Here is a 13898-nt window from a genome sequence, read left to right on the forward strand (position 1 = left end):
ACCTCTGATCGACGATCCAAACGGTCAGAATGAAGTACCACGAGTCACGAACCTGCTGTCAAAATTTCAGCCCGATCCGACGGTGAAAGAAGGAGAAATCGCGAATCTAGTGCAGCTGCTCTGTTTTATGCGAAAATAGGGTTTGCTCTTCCTCTCTCACTTTTCTCTTTGCCTCTCTCTCTGAATTCAACTCTTACACGCCCACTAATCTGACCTCTCTCCACTTGGTTAAGTGAGACACATGGGCTTGCACATATTGGGCCTTTCTCCACATAGGAAGGGAGCCCAAAACCCAACAAACTTGTGATGTCACATTGCATTACTTTTGTACAAATGATCCCGAAACAGTTTATAGTTTTTCCCAAAACATTGCATTATCCTTCTTAATAGTTTTCCCTATAGCTTTTATAGGTCTTAGATATTGGGCTACCTCCACCTAATCTACTCTCCTTACCATTGAATCAATAGGTCTCCTTCACACATGTCCAAACCTCTTTAGTTGAGATTCCCACCATCTTTTCTACCATAGGAGATGTCACAACTCTTTCTATAATGTTACTATTCCTAATTATATTCATCTGCTAGTAATATGTATATCAAGCATCACTTGTACATTAACTTTCCTCACTTAGAGCACATTCCCAAATTATATTGCCCAATCCAACTTTTTCTCTATATTGCATTTCTTAGTTTGACTCTTTCTAGTACTCTCTTCTTTCAACTTTTCATATACACTCAATTTTATTTAATGCTTCAATTGTAGTTTTAAGTAGGCCACATCATAAATCTTACATGTGCAAAAGGGGTAATGCGGTATATGCATAAATCAGACGCAATACATTTCTACTCTCAATTTTCAAATCAGAAAGAAAAAAAAATATAAACTACATTAAGAATAAAGCTCAACTTCAATCGATCAAGCTAATAATTATACAATTTAAGAAATCACACCTAATATTCAAGTAATGGTTTCACACACTTTGGCTTGAAAAAGTCTTCGAGATATCACTTTTGGTCCACAGGTTTCTTGTCAGGCCTAAATTAATAATAAAATCCAACGATAAACCATAAGAAATAAACAGGTTCCAAGATGTACCTTTATTTTCACAAACATGCACACTAATCATTTGAAACCAAACCATAGTTATTTATGTGACAAAATTACAACTAGCACTTACAAAGGAAATACAAAGCAAAAAATATATTGACAAAGCTCATCCAATCTGGTAAAAGGAAACAAACATGAATATCAATCATTCAAACCGATGAAAACAAAGGAAAAATTACATAGACAAAACTCATTCAACACAAATGTCGAATACTGACTAGTAGAAATAATTAGAATCACGCAGCTAAACCTAACAAGCATTTTTAATATCATTTCTAGGATTGGTTTAACCCAATCTCACAACGGATCACACCAAAAATGATGAAAATAAATAAATCACAATCACTAAATAAATTTACAAAATGCAAAATAGACTCTCTCAAGAAACTAATTTGTTAACGGGTCAAAGATTTGCATCAAAATCAAATAGAGATTCCGAAACAACTTCCAGTCCCCAAAATTTTAGCAATGATCAATGGTGGATTGAAAAAATACATTTTGAGATCAATTTGCGGAAGAGATAATGCAATATATACATTCTTCATCACTTTCATCATTTTTTAAGCAGCACAACTTCTAAAAAAATTCCATCACTTCCGTAATTAATAAGAGTTTAATATTACAACATAAAATAATTTAATACTCTCGTTTAATCACACCTCACAACACAATCTAATCTTCTCGTTAAAAGTTACATTGAAATTATTTTAAATATTACTAAAATAAAATTCAATTAAAGATTAATAATAAGAACAATTAACAGTAAAACAAGATTAAATTGCTAAGTAAGAAACAATAATTATTAGATAATTACTAGAGAAAACAACAAACACTTGCTCACAGAAGGAAACAGTTCTTGATGGTGAAAGAAATTGACACCTCTCAACGAAAACTTGTCGTCGTGGAAGTAAAAAATATTGTGTTGGACAAACTCATTGCCGCCGCAGAAGGCTGCAGAGTTCACGCGTGAGGGAATGAGTGAAAACAGGATTTAGGGGAAAATAAAATTTAGGGAGCTTATATTTCAATCAACCAATCTTATTTTCAATAACAATCTGTTAAAATAATTAACATCTTCATTGACAAAATTTTAAAACCTTACATTAAAAACAAAAAAAATCTAAAAATCAGAGTTTCATCTTTTTCACTCCAGTTAATGATACCTTAACCATTGGAGATTTTCAACCACCCTACCATATTCAACCATTTTGTCTAACTAATTAATTGTCTAGCGAATAATAGCCACACGCCCTCAGTGTCTCACAGAACCACTAAATTCAAGAACGTTAAAAACACCTCACGCTAATAAATATCTTTTAAGACATTTTTAAAAAAATTTAATTTAATTTTTAAAGTTAAATAAACAATTTTGAATAGAAAATTTATATATTTAAATGTTTAACAATAATATCGTAGCACCGACATTCTTTTCAAGAAGAACATAAATAGTAGAAACTAAATGAAGCTTCTAAAGATGAACACAAAAATGATTCTTCATTCTCATAACCATTGTTTTAAGATTCTATTTGCTCTTGTGCTTTTTCTTTTGCAGATATTATCTCAAATCGAAGCTTCTCGATCAAAGGTTGAAATGCTTCCTGGTTTTGAAGGTCCTCTTCCTTTTGAACTCGAAACAGGGTCAGCAATCTTAACACTTCTAATTTCAATTTCAAATTCACTTTTTCTGTTTTTAGGACATGAAATGGAATTTTATTTGGTTTAGCTTTATTTACTAAATTACTATTAGAATTCCTTTTTAGAAAATTTCTCTGCTTATATTTCTTGACTCGATAAAACTTTATCTTGATGAACCAAACTTAGAAAGGTGTTTTTTATTGATGATGATAATGATGTAGAAAAGACAATTTAAAATACTTTTGAATTGTTGATTAATGTATAAAGCGAATACTAGTTTTGAATTCTTTCAATGATGTTTTTGTTGATATTTTTCTTTTTGTGCGTGCTTTTATTGATATTCTTACATTTGGATTAAAATTAAAATATATTATGAAGAGTTTTATTATTATTATTATTATTATTATTATTATTATTATTATTATTATTATTATTATTATTATTATTATTATTATTATTATTATTATTATTTTTCAGCCAAGAGAGTTTTATTATTATAGTTATATATTAATGAAGAATGACTTTTTGTTTACAAAGTATTGTAATTGTATAAAAAATTTAAATGATAAATTTGTTAATATATCTAAATCGTATTGTATCTTAAATTTTTTTTAAATTACGTATTCACATATTTGAATCATATCACACTTATATTCATACTATGTTTCTCAGCTTCATAGAGTATAATTAAATTTTAATTAAACAAAAACTTGTTATCTTTTTCTTTGTTAGTTAGTACTCTCATACTCAGAAATGATTTTTTTTTTCTTAATCCTTCGATTTCTTAATAAATATATTGGGTCTGTTTATTTAAGAATTTTTTTTAAAATAATTTTTGTAATATTTTATCTTTTAACAATGTATGACAAACATGAGGTAAATATATTCGTTTACCTACTAATTGTGGAGCTAATTGTTGTTGTAGACCCATCTCAACCATATCTAGACGAGAATTTAAGTCATCCTTTGTTTTCCCCTAAATGTTGAGAAGTGTTTCAATCACACTATCACATACATTTTTCTCCACATGCATCACATCAAGACAGTGTCTTACATCTAAACATTTTTCTCTGATGTCTGTTTTTGGTTCTTTCCAAAGATAACGTTGAAATCCTTAACTTGTTAATAAACTTTCTCCCCAGTTAAGGCTTTGTGGGAAATTTCATTATCTTAGTCTATTAAACGTTTTTCTCAACTTACGATATGGATGATTAGACTTGTGAAATTTTCGATGCCCAACGTAAACTGTTTTTCTTCCATGTTTCAATTGTTGGTAGCATGTAACTTCTTCACATATAGGACACATTTTATGTCCCTTAACACTATAGCCACACAAGTTTTCATATGCAGAAAGTCATTGATGGTGCAAAATGGCATTGCACGCATTTTAAAATATTCACGGTAATACCCATCAAACACATCAACACCTTCAATCATTGGACTTGCATAAACATCTATGTCATTTCCATGTTGTTTTGGACCTGAAAGCATCACAGATAACATAATATATTTACGCTTCATGCAAATCCAAGGAAGTAGGTTGTAGATAACTAGTAAAATAGGCCATGAACTATGGTTACTACTTAAATTTTCATATGGATTCATTCCATCTGTAGCAAGTCCAAGCCTAAGGTTCCTTGGCTCATTTCCGAACTCCAGGTACAAATCATCAATTTTCTTCCGTTGCAAAGAATCAACTGGATGACAAATTTGTCCATCACGCTTCCTCTCATCGGCATGCCATCTTACATTCTTTGCATCATTTATATTAGTAAACAATCGTTTGAACCTTTGAACTATTGGAAGATACCATAACACCTTTGCAGGAGGCCTTTTTGAGTTTTCGTCATAAATGGAATCACCATATTTCATTTTGTAGTGTGATAGTCCACACCTAGGACACTTATTCAACTCTTCAAACTCATTTCAAAAGTGTTAAGGGACATAAAACATGTCCTATATGTGAAGACAACCATTTCTCGCCTTCAAGTTGAATAGTCTCAACAGTGTAGACAACCGTGTGAAGTTAGTGCATCCTGGATACAATGTCTCTTCTTTTTCACTGCACAAATTATCATATATATGTGCATGATTAAAGGACTCTTGTCCAGCATCGCGTATCATGTCCTCTAGTTGATTGCATATCTACATAATAATGTGCAGCTCAACTGTGAATTTAGTAAAATTTGATAAATGGTCGTTTCAGTGAAAGATCAAAATTAAATACCCTTGATCCATTCAACTGAAACTAAAACTCATTAACCATTTGATTTTAGCTACTTGGTTATATATTTTGAGAGTACTTTTGGGCATTGTGTTGCGTGCCATGTGATGTTATGCTACATTTAATAGGTACGTGGGGTTAGGAGAAACAGATGATGACATGCAAGTGTTCTACTATTTTATCAAGTCAGAGAACAATCCTCAAAATGACCCTCTTTTGCTATGGTTAACCGGTGGTCCTGGTTGCTCTTCTTTATCTGGCATTGTCTATGAAATAGGTAATTTTCAAATGATAACTTCATTTCTTCTTTCTAAATCTTGTTCAGGCGGGATACAAACACTAACATTGACAGTGACATCTTCATACCAATAATATTTTAAAGAAATAAAAGTGATTGAATATAACCTTTGGTATTATAACGTTGGAGAATGACTCGTGTCAGATATTAATGGTGTGATTGTTAATAGGCCCAATTGCATTTGAAATCAAGGAGTACGACGGGAGTGTACCTAGTTTGGTCTTGAGACCACAATCGTGGACTAAGGTTTTTATATAATTCTTTCCATTATTTAATTATTGCAGGTTGATTTACTGCTAATAATGTTGTTGATGATTTTTTGTTAGGCATCCAACATTATTTTTGTAGATTTGCCACTTGGAACTGGTTTCTCATATGCAAAAAATGTAACTGCTCACCGAAGCGACTGGAAATTAGTTCACCATACTTATCAATTTCTTAGGAAGGTATATTCATCATGTTATTTATCATGTTACTATTATTGTTATATTTCCTGTTCACTTTTATTTTATTTTTGTGTTTATTGTTTACTTTATGAGAATCAATTACCATTATGCTACTATTCATGTTACTATTGTCATATCGAATTTAATTTTCATGCACATAGAGTTTACAATGTCAGCACATCACAACTATTCATGAGGTGACAGTGTAAAAACTAAAAACTTTACGTAAACTAAATTCTTGTCGTATTTTCTATCACTTTTATTTTTCTATGTTTATTGTTTATTTTAGGAGAATCAATTCCTAACTGTGGTTCAAAATAAGATATTTTCTTTTGATCAATTTCTTATAAACTGCAACATTTATTTGTATTTGTAGTGGTTGATTGATCACCCTGAATTTCTTTCAAATAAATTCTACATGGCAGCTGATTCATACTCTGGCATTATTGTGCCAGCCGTTGTCCAAGAAATTTCAAATGGTTAGTATTTCTAAATGGCTCAATTTTGTTAAAATTGCAATGTTGATGAGGCCGAAAAGTTTCTTAATCATTTAAATTAGTCCTTCTCTAATTAGATTATTTGCATTCTCCCTTGAGAATTAGCAAACCAAAAAGTTTAGAATATTGAAGCTGACTAGTATTTTTCCATTTCTTTGATTAACAGGAAATGAAAAGGGTCTCCAACCATTGATAAATCTGCAGGTTTCCAACTAAAATATGTCTGTTGATTCTAACACTGATGAAAAATAATCTAGAGAGAGACTTCTAAAATCTCAAATACGTGTTTTTTCCTTTTTCTAAAGAGCTTAGAGGCAAAACTCACACACACTAAGTGCAGAGAAGTGGGATTGATGGGATAATGAAAGCAAAATAATGTGTTTTTTTGTAACAGCCCAACCCTTTTTCCCGTTGGAAATAGCGAGTTTTTGTTTTCTGTGGGAATTGAACCCGGTACCTGGGGATAAGTACAGCCCTCCACTCATTCTCACTGCCAATTGATTCTTCGAGTTTATTCTAGAAGGGGTATTTTGGTCTTTTATATATATATATATATATTATGTTAGTTATTCTAGTAACATTACAAACCCAAATACTTTTTTTTATCATTTCTCTTGTTGTATGCACTCTGAAATCTAATAAGGTCTTAACATTTTTAGGGATATCTGTTGGGAAACCCCATAACAACATGGAGAGAAGACAATGATCAAATTCCGCATGCTCATGGAATGGGACTCATTTCTGATGAACTCTATGCGGTAATAATATTACTATTATTTTTCTTGTTTAGTAAAATCATATACATTTTATATTACTTTTTGTTAATATGATGATTCCAAGTCACATCAACAATTTTTGTGTAGTTACATTTTCTTATTAGTAAATATTACTAATTAGTTAGATAATGTTAGTATTCGCGGACTTCCTGTTTGAAACTCTTTCAACGTCTCTTAGCTTAACCAAACTACACTCGCGGGACTTGTGAAGTTACATTTTAAAGAATGATGTTATGCTTAATTGTCTACCATTATCTATTGACAGTCACTACAGATAAATTGTAAAGGAGAGTACATCGATGTAGATTCCAAAAATGAGTTGTGTTCAAGAGATCTTCAATCTTTTCATGAGGCAAGTAATACACCATCACATTTGTATTATGACAATCCCTTCAATTCTCTCCAAGTCTCTGGTTATTCAACTCAATTCAATTTATTTGATATATTGTTAAACTATTATTTCTTATCTTCAGTGTATTTCAGGAATTAATAGATTCAACATTTTGGATCGTTTATGTATAGATGATTCACATTTGTGGAGGAGATATTTAACTCAGGAGTTGAAGGCATCATTTAGTTCTCATCTCAAAGTGCCTGAATTAAATTGCCAAGTAATTTTTTTTCATAACTTGTCTAGTTTCACCCAATTTTGTCCATAATGTTTCAAATTTAATGTTCTCTATTTTCATTATTGTTGTAGATTTATGGTTTTTACCTCGCAACTAAATGGGCTAATGATGAGCATGTTCGCAAGTCACTGCACATTCGTGAGGTTTGATATAACAAACATATAAAATTATTATATTTTATTACAATTCAAAATAGAAATAATAAAATGAGAGAAAAGTATATTGAATAATGAGAGAATTGTTCAATTACATCAAAATGATACAAGATTTATATAATAACTAATTAATATTAACTAACTATATCAACTAACTAACTATTGTTTAATATATATCTAGTGATGTATCACAATTAGAAATAAATATTGAAGTCCATGTTACATTACAAATATTTTTATATTTGAGTCCAATGCATCAAAATATCATGATCATATTAATGTACACATTGAACCCTACAGGGAACCATAGGGAAATGGGAACGTTGTTACATGACTGATTTTGAGCAAGATATCCTGGGTAGCTTTGAATTTCATGTAAACCTAAGAAAAAAGGATACCGTTCTTTGATTTACAGGTGAAGATTTTCCCTTAATTTCTAATGTAGTGTGTATTTCTTCTAAAGTCAATGTACTTATCATATATTTAGTTTTTTATTTATTTATTTAACTTCTCTAAAGTTTGCAATTTGCTTAAGAAAATTAAGTGATCTTAACTCAAATAGAGCTGGAGTATCCAAGTTTGAATCTTGACTAAAATAATATTTGATCAAACCTTGCTTACTTCTCGATCAAATTTCATATGACTAAAACACCTCTAAGAACTGAAGGAATAAAAACCACAAATCTATTAATAAAAAAATAAATTCTTGATATAATAATGTGTTCATGATTTATCATACACGTGCGAGTAATATCAACAATTACATTTTCATAATAATTGAAGTTACTTGCTTTATCCTTTAAAGCGATATTTTCTCTTGAAAGGAGCTAGAATCATATCTTTTTTGTTGCCATTAAGACTAGCTAATTTTTTATGGAAATTGATGTGTTGTTGGCAGTGGGGATCATGATCTAGTTGTTCCTTTCATTTCGACTCAAGCATGGATAAGGGCTCTAAACTACTCTATTGTGGATGATTGGAGACCATGGTTTGTAAATGGTCAAGTGGGAGGGTAAGCATGAAATTTCTGTATGTTAAATATTTCTCCATCTATAATGAAATATAAGAAAATAAGAAGAATAAAATGTCTAAATTTTCAATGACAAACAAGTTTTTAAGTACATTTTTTGTTTATATTTCATTTCAGATGAAATAACTTTTTATCTTTTGAAACCAAGTTGTTGAGATTGCTCATTTGATCATGTATTCTATTCATAATCAATAATTTTTCGTTCATGCAGATATACAAGGACTTACTCGAATCAAATGACATTTGCAACTGTAAAAGTAAAAATTTACTAACTTAATTACAAATTCTTTATTGTTCTTTTAAGAAAAAATAACACCTAATTTAGTGAAAAGTTTAAATGTGTTAGATGGGATTTGCGAATTCATTATATCAATTTTTGTTTAATTAATTGCAGGGTTCAGGACATACAGCTCCTGAGTATACTCCTGAGCAATGTTTTCTCATGTTCACTAGATGGATATCTTATTTGCCTTTATAACTCAACAGCTGAGATGACATAAATTTCACTATAAATAAGATGTTAATTTTTTAATAATTTTATTTTAAATTATCTATATTTGAACATTGTGTATTAAGGGAGGAATGCAAACAATCATTTGTACTAAATGTTATGTATTTTTATCTATATCCTTCGGTCTTCTTATAGATAATCTCATGAAAAACAAATCATAATTTATAAGGTTAAATGAAATATACTTTTTTGAGTCATAATTGGACTATTTTTTTTTTTTTTTTCAAATGATTGGACTAGATAATTTTGAAGAATTAATCTCCAAATAAAAATAATAATACATAGACATTTTACCAAATAAAAAATATAGAACTGTTCAATATATAGGATGCATTCAATTTGACAAATATTAGACTTAATATTGATGGTCGATATTGTATATAATCTACATCTATTAAAACAACATCTCAACCATATCATTACCATCTCAACACTTATTACACCACATTATCAAAATTCTTCTACGTATGCAAATATTTGATGTGTCACTCTAATATGCTTCTCATACCCTCCATTTCTTTGTTAGTTTCTTCTCATTCATATTTCTCATCCCATCTAATTTACAACCCTTTCATCTTCCTCTGTTATTTTTACTCCAAAATAAATAATTAATTAAACCAATCATCCCTTTATCACTCATAAGCGGTAAAAATTAAAGCATAGTATTTATTCATTCATTGGTCATACATTCTTAATATAGAGCTATATTTAATATAGAGCTATATGTAGTATGCCTCTGAAGAATGTTTCTAAAAAATGAATTTGAAGCATGCCTATTAAGCTCTTGCGTGTCTCTGATGCGCACAAACTCAACATGCCTCTGAAGAGTTCATATCAAAGTATAATTAACTCTAAAGAGATTGTCCAAATCATAAATTCAAAGTTCACAATCCATTGATCAAAATGTTGCAACACACTCCAAACGTTACCTTTGATATCCAACCTTTAATGTTGCGTTGACTCTGAAGTTTCAGTAAGGTGATTTGTTCAATGCCACTAATTCTATGTCATGCAATTATGCATCTGACTATCATTATTCAAGAAACACATCTCACTCCAACAAGAAAGTCAATGCCTTTGATGGAAAGTCAAGGACTCAAATTGAAAAAATTAAATATGAAAAGAAGACTTAATTGAATAAAAAACTTGTGAAGATATGAGAATAATCGAATCCTTTCCAACTCAAATCAAGCAAGAGTATGAAAACAACCCCACTAAATGGAAAGAAGTATGGCTTTGTGATAGTAAATGATTACACTAGGTGGACTTGGATAAATTTTTTAATAAATAAATATGAATGCAACAAAGTATTTATTGCAGTTTGCAATCAAGTAATGAATGAAAATGGTTTAAGATTGTAACAATTAGAAGTGATCACGGAGGAGAATTTAAAAACAAGTTCTTTGAAAGTTTTTGTAATGAGAATGAATTTCTCACAATTTCTCCTCTCCTAGAACACCACAAATAAATGGTGTTGTAGAAAGAAAGAATATATCCCTTCAAGAAATTTCTAGAACCATGCTCAATGAGATGGATATTGCAAAACATTTTTGGGCAGAGGCTATTAACACTGCATGCTATATTCAAAATAGAATCTTAATTGGGTCAATATTGAATAAAACACCATATGAATTATGGAAGGGTAAAAAACATAACATCTCATATTTGAAACAATTTGGTTGTAATTGTTATATGTTAAACACTAAAGACAACCTTGACAAGTTTGATTTCAGATCACTAAAGTGCACCTTCATTGGATACTCTGAAAGATCTAAAGCTTATAGAGTGTTTAATAGGGAGACTCAAATTGTGCAAAAGTCAATACATGTTAAATTGGAGGACAAACTATGACCTTAAAAAGTCAAAGAAAGTTAGTGACAGTGTAGGTTTACTGGAACCAAAGGAAGCAGATGTAGACAAACCAGAAGAACACATAAAATCAGAGGATACAAGTAAATCAGAAGAAGATGACAAATCATTAGAGAATGAATATGACCAAGTCAGAAGCAGACAATATAAGTCAGAAGCTAGACCTGGATTGAAGTACAAGTTATTCCATCATGAAACTCTAATCATTGGAATGCAAATGATCATTTGAAGACCAGATCATCACTAAAAGACACAATTTTATTTGGTCTACTATCATCAATTGAACCTACATCTATTGATGAAGCATTGACAGATGATGGATGGATCCTTGGAATGCAAGAAGAGTTAACAGAACTTAAAAGGAATGATATTTGGGATCTAGTACCTAGACAAAAAAAAAACATGATTTGAAACAAATAGGTTTTTAGAAACAAGCTAAATGAAAAAGAAGAAATTGTCAAAAACAATGCAAGACTTGTTGCACAAGACTATATTCAACAAGAAGACAACGGTTACACTGAGACATTTATCAAAATATCATGATCATATTAATGTACACATTGAACCCTACAGGGAACCATAGGGAAATGGGAACGTTGTTACATGACTGATTTTGAGCAAGATATCCTGGGTAGCTTTGAATTTCATGTAAACCTAAGAAAAAAGGATACCGTTCTTTGATTTACAGGTGAAGATTTTCCCTTAATTTCTAATGTAGTGTGTATTTCTTCTAAAGTCAATGTACTTATCATATATTTAGTTTTTTATTTATTTATTTAACTTCTCTAAAGTTTGCAATTTGCTTAAGAAAATTAAGTGATCTTAACTCAAATAGAGCTGGAGTATCCAAGTTTGAATCTTGACTAAAATAATATTTGATCAAACCTTGCTTACTTCTCGATCAAATTTCATATGACTAAAACACCTCTAAGAACTGAAGGAATAAAAACCACAAATCTATTAATAAAAAAATAAATTCTTGATATAATAATGTGTTCATGATTTATCATACACGTGCGAGTAATATCAACAATTACATTTTCATAATAATTGAAGTTACTTGCTTTATCCTTTAAAGCGATATTTTCTCTTGAAAGGAGCTAGAATCATATCTTTTTTGTTGCCATTAAGACTAGCTAATTTTTTATGGAAATTGATGTGTTGTTGGCAGTGGGGATCATGATCTAGTTGTTCCTTTCATTTCGACTCAAGCATGGATAAGGGCTCTAAACTACTCTATTGTGGATGATTGGAGACCATGGTTTGTAAATGGTCAAGTGGGAGGGTAAGCATGAAATTTCTGTATGTTAAATATTTCTCCATCTATAATGAAATATAAGAAAATAAGAAGAATAAAATGTCTAAATTTTCAATGACAAACAAGTTTTTAAGTACATTTTTTGTTTATATTTCATTTCAGATGAAATAACTTTTTATCTTTTGAAACCAAGTTGTTGAGATTGCTCATTTGATCATGTATTCTATTCATAATCAATAATTTTTCGTTCATGCAGATATACAAGGACTTACTCGAATCAAATGACATTTGCAACTGTAAAAGTAAAAATTTACTAACTTAATTACAAATTCTTTATTGTTCTTTTAAGAAAAAATAACACCTAATTTAGTGAAAAGTTTAAATGTGTTAGATGGGATTTGCGAATTCATTATATCAATTTTTGTTTAATTAATTGCAGGGTTCAGGACATACAGCTCCTGAGTATACTCCTGAGCAATGTTTTCTCATGTTCACTAGATGGATATCTTATTTGCCTTTATAACTCAACAGCTGAGATGACATAAATTTCACTATAAATAAGATGTTAATTTTTTAATAATTTTATTTTAAATTATCTATATTTGAACATTGTGTATTAAGGGAGGAATGCAAACAATCATTTGTACTAAATGTTATGTATTTTTATCTATATCCTTCGGTCTTCTTATAGATAATCTCATGAAAAACAAATCATAATTTATAAGGTTAAATGAAATATACTTTTTTGAGTCATAATTGGACTATTTTTTTTTTTTTTTTCAAATGATTGGACTAGATAATTTTGAAGAATTAATCTCCAAATAAAAATAATAATACATAGACATTTTACCAAATAAAAAATATAGAACTGTTCAATATATAGGATGCATTCAATTTGACAAATATTAGACTTAATATTGATGGTCGATATTGTATATAATCTACATCTATTAAAACAACATCTCAACCATATCATTACCATCTCAACACTTATTACACCACATTATCAAAATTCTTCTACGTATGCAAATATTTGATGTGTCACTCTAATATGCTTCTCATACCCTCCATTTCTTTGTTAGTTTCTTCTCATTCATATTTCTCATCCCATCTAATTTACAACCCTTTCATCTTCCTCTGTTATTTTTACTCCAAAATAAATAATTAATTAAACCAATCATCCCTTTATCACTCATAAGCGGTAAAAATTAAAGCATAGTATTTATTCATTCATTGGTCATACATTCTTAATATAGAGCTATATTTAATATAGAGCTATATGTAGTATGCCTCTGAAGAATGTTTCTAAAAAATGAATTTGAAGCATGCCTATTAAGCTCTTGCGTGTCTCTGATGCGCACAAACTCAACATGCCTCTGAAGAGTTCATATCAAAGTATAATTAACTCTAAAGAGATTGTCCAAATCATAAATTCAAAGTTCACAATCCATTGATCAAAATG

The 13898-nt window shown here is 30.0% G+C and overlaps 2 protein-coding genes across 2 annotated transcripts; both read left to right on the top strand.

Annotated features, from left to right (window-relative positions):
- The first annotated feature begins 2469 nt into the window (after positions 1-2469).
- On the top strand, positions 2470-9425 carry LOC101488793 (serine carboxypeptidase-like 12). Its single transcript, XM_027335393.2, is given in 15 exon segments — positions 2470-2746; positions 5096-5244; positions 5435-5511; positions 5592-5711; positions 6088-6190; positions 6375-6412; positions 6868-6966; positions 7250-7336; positions 7458-7595; positions 7685-7756; positions 8069-8147; positions 8150-8183; positions 8667-8780; positions 9010-9055; positions 9193-9425. Coding segments are annotated over 15 exon segments (1419 nt in total). The 5' UTR covers positions 2470-2567; the 3' UTR covers positions 9277-9425.
- Positions 9426-11134: 1709 nt separating this feature from the next.
- Positions 11135-13108, top strand: LOC105851131 (putative serine carboxypeptidase-like 52). Its single transcript, XM_073369516.1, has 5 exons — positions 11135-11352; positions 11834-11866; positions 12350-12463; positions 12693-12738; positions 12876-13108. Exons 1-5 carry the CDS (start codon positions 11135-11137, stop codon positions 12957-12959), a joined length of 495 nt encoding a protein of 164 aa, XP_073225617.1. The 3' UTR covers positions 12960-13108.
- Positions 13109-13898: the final 790 nt, after the last annotated feature.

Source organism: Cicer arietinum, chromosome 6 (genome assembly GCF_000331145.2).
Source record: "Cicer arietinum cultivar CDC Frontier isolate Library 1 chromosome 6, Cicar.CDCFrontier_v2.0, whole genome shotgun sequence".
In the NCBI taxonomy this organism is placed as follows: Eukaryota; Viridiplantae; Streptophyta; class Magnoliopsida; order Fabales; family Fabaceae; genus Cicer; species Cicer arietinum.